Raw genomic sequence first — 1,922 nt, forward strand, 5'->3', positions numbered from 1 at the left:
CACCAGCCACTCCTCGGAAGGAAGGTTGGGCAATCCTACTTCCGTAGTGATACTGCCTCGGAAACCCAAGGAGGGGTCGCTATGAGTCAGGGCTGACTCCATGGCACATAACAACAACAACAATAACAACAAAAAGGTTTTGCTGAATATGTTCTCTACTCCTGGCTCCTGGTAGAAGTCATTTTCTATTTCTCATGTCTTATTTAGGGAAGGCATATCTTATATACCATAAGAGAGATGCCTGTTCCTTTTCCTTTGGTAGACTGTGAACTGAGCTTCCCGGAATTTCTGTATTTTGTAAATGCTTAGTAAATGAGTGCATGTGATAAGGCATTGACATGTAGAGAGGTACAATGAACTTCTGACATTCATTTCTGTCTTGACTAAGATTTGTATTTTTCTAGGATGGAAGATTTGACAAACCCCGAAGATATTAGAACAAATATCAAATGTGATCGAAAGGTGTCTCTTTATGGTTACTTAAGAGGAGCACACTTGAAAGATAAAAGTCAAATTCACATTCCAGGTATCATCTTGTAAAACTACTGTATTTATACAACTTTGGGTATGGCTCTCTGGAAAACTGAGAAATGGTCAAACAAGATAGAGCCATCTTAATGGAGGTTAAAGCAGCTGTGGTAACGTAGTGCCTAAGGAACTTGACTGCGAACCAGAAGGCTGGCGGTTCAAACCTACCAGCCACTCCTCGGAAGGAAGACAGGGCAATCTACTTCCGTAGTGATACTGCCTAGGAAACCCAAGGAGGGGTCGCTATGAGTCGGGTCTGACTTGACGGCACGTAACAATAACAACAACGATGGAGGTTAAAAAAGTAACCCATGTTTGCATCAGTCCGCAAAGATACTGAGTTGACATATGCCCTCTGCTTTGATGATGGTACAGTTCCAGTGTTGAACGCTACCCTTTTTCATGTGTTTCAAGCCTTTGGCACTTTTCTACATCAACATCAAACCCGCTGCCATCCAGTTGATTCCGACTCTCAATGACTCCCATTGGGTTTCTGAGGTGGTAAATCTTTACGAAAGTAGATTGCCCAGTCTTGTGTCTGTGGGATTGAATCACCAATCTTCTGGTTAGTAGACAGATGCCTTAGGCACTGCTACCAGAGCTCCTGGGGCTTTTCTACCAACACTTAATTGACTTATCAGCTGAAGTGCTCTGTGTTCTGTCTTCCAGGTGTAGGAGATTTTGCTGTGAATGATATCAGTTTTCTTCCAGACCCCTGTGCTCTTCCTGAACAGCAAAAGAAGCGCTGTTTAACTGAGAAAGAGAAGTTGGTTTATGCACCTTTTTCTGGTGTTGGTGGTGTGTTATATGATAAAGATGCTGTATATGTTGATCTCGGTGGCAGCCATGTTTTTCAGGAATCGGTGAGAAGAGAGGGACTTTGATCTGAACTCTCATCATTCTTTTCAAATCTGTTTATTACAGAATAATATACTCAGCTTTTATATTTATTGAAGCTTTTATTTTTGTTCATATTTGTGATGAAGGCCATAATGCTTATTATAAATATGAGGAATATGAAAATCCTAAATTATGCCATATAATGTAAGTCATGTCCTTTGTCCTTCCCTCCTGTCAGGCACACAGAAGCACATACAGGTGATGCCACATTTCCCTTTCTGAGAGCAGTTTGGTACCATGTTTCCATTCTATCCCAAACAAGTCTATCTCTGTGTTTTCAAGCTTATTTTGGACTTTTTTCTTTTTTTTCTGTTTCTTTTTGCCTTCATCTAACTAGAGAGTCCCTGGGTGGCAGAAACAGTTAAGCATCTGGCTGCTAACCTAAATGTTGGCAGTTAGTAGGAGCTCTGGTAGCATAGTGCCTAAGGCACTTGACTGCTCACCAGAAGGCTGACGGTTCAAACCCACCAGCCACTCCTCAGAAGGAAGGTTGG

At 41.8% G+C, this 1,922-nt stretch overlaps 1 protein-coding gene across 1 annotated transcript in view; it reads left to right on the forward strand.

The window, feature by feature from the left end:
- The window catches only part of BMS1 (BMS1 ribosome biogenesis factor), an 89,886-nt gene that overhangs the window by 12,746 nt on the left and 75,218 nt on the right, over window positions 1-1,922 (forward strand). The window contains exons 6-7 of the mRNA XM_042782921.1: window positions 405-526; window positions 1,198-1,391. Coding sequence (XP_042638855.1) covers window positions 405-526; window positions 1,198-1,391 — 316 coding nt within the window. The remainder of the gene's footprint in view (window positions 1-404; window positions 527-1,197; window positions 1,392-1,922) is intronic.

This window comes from Orycteropus afer, unplaced genomic scaffold, assembly GCF_000298275.1.
Source record: "Orycteropus afer afer isolate SDZICR_OR568_19922 unplaced genomic scaffold, OryAfe1.0 scaffold00512, whole genome shotgun sequence".
NCBI lineage: Eukaryota > Metazoa > Chordata > Mammalia > Tubulidentata > Orycteropodidae > Orycteropus > Orycteropus afer.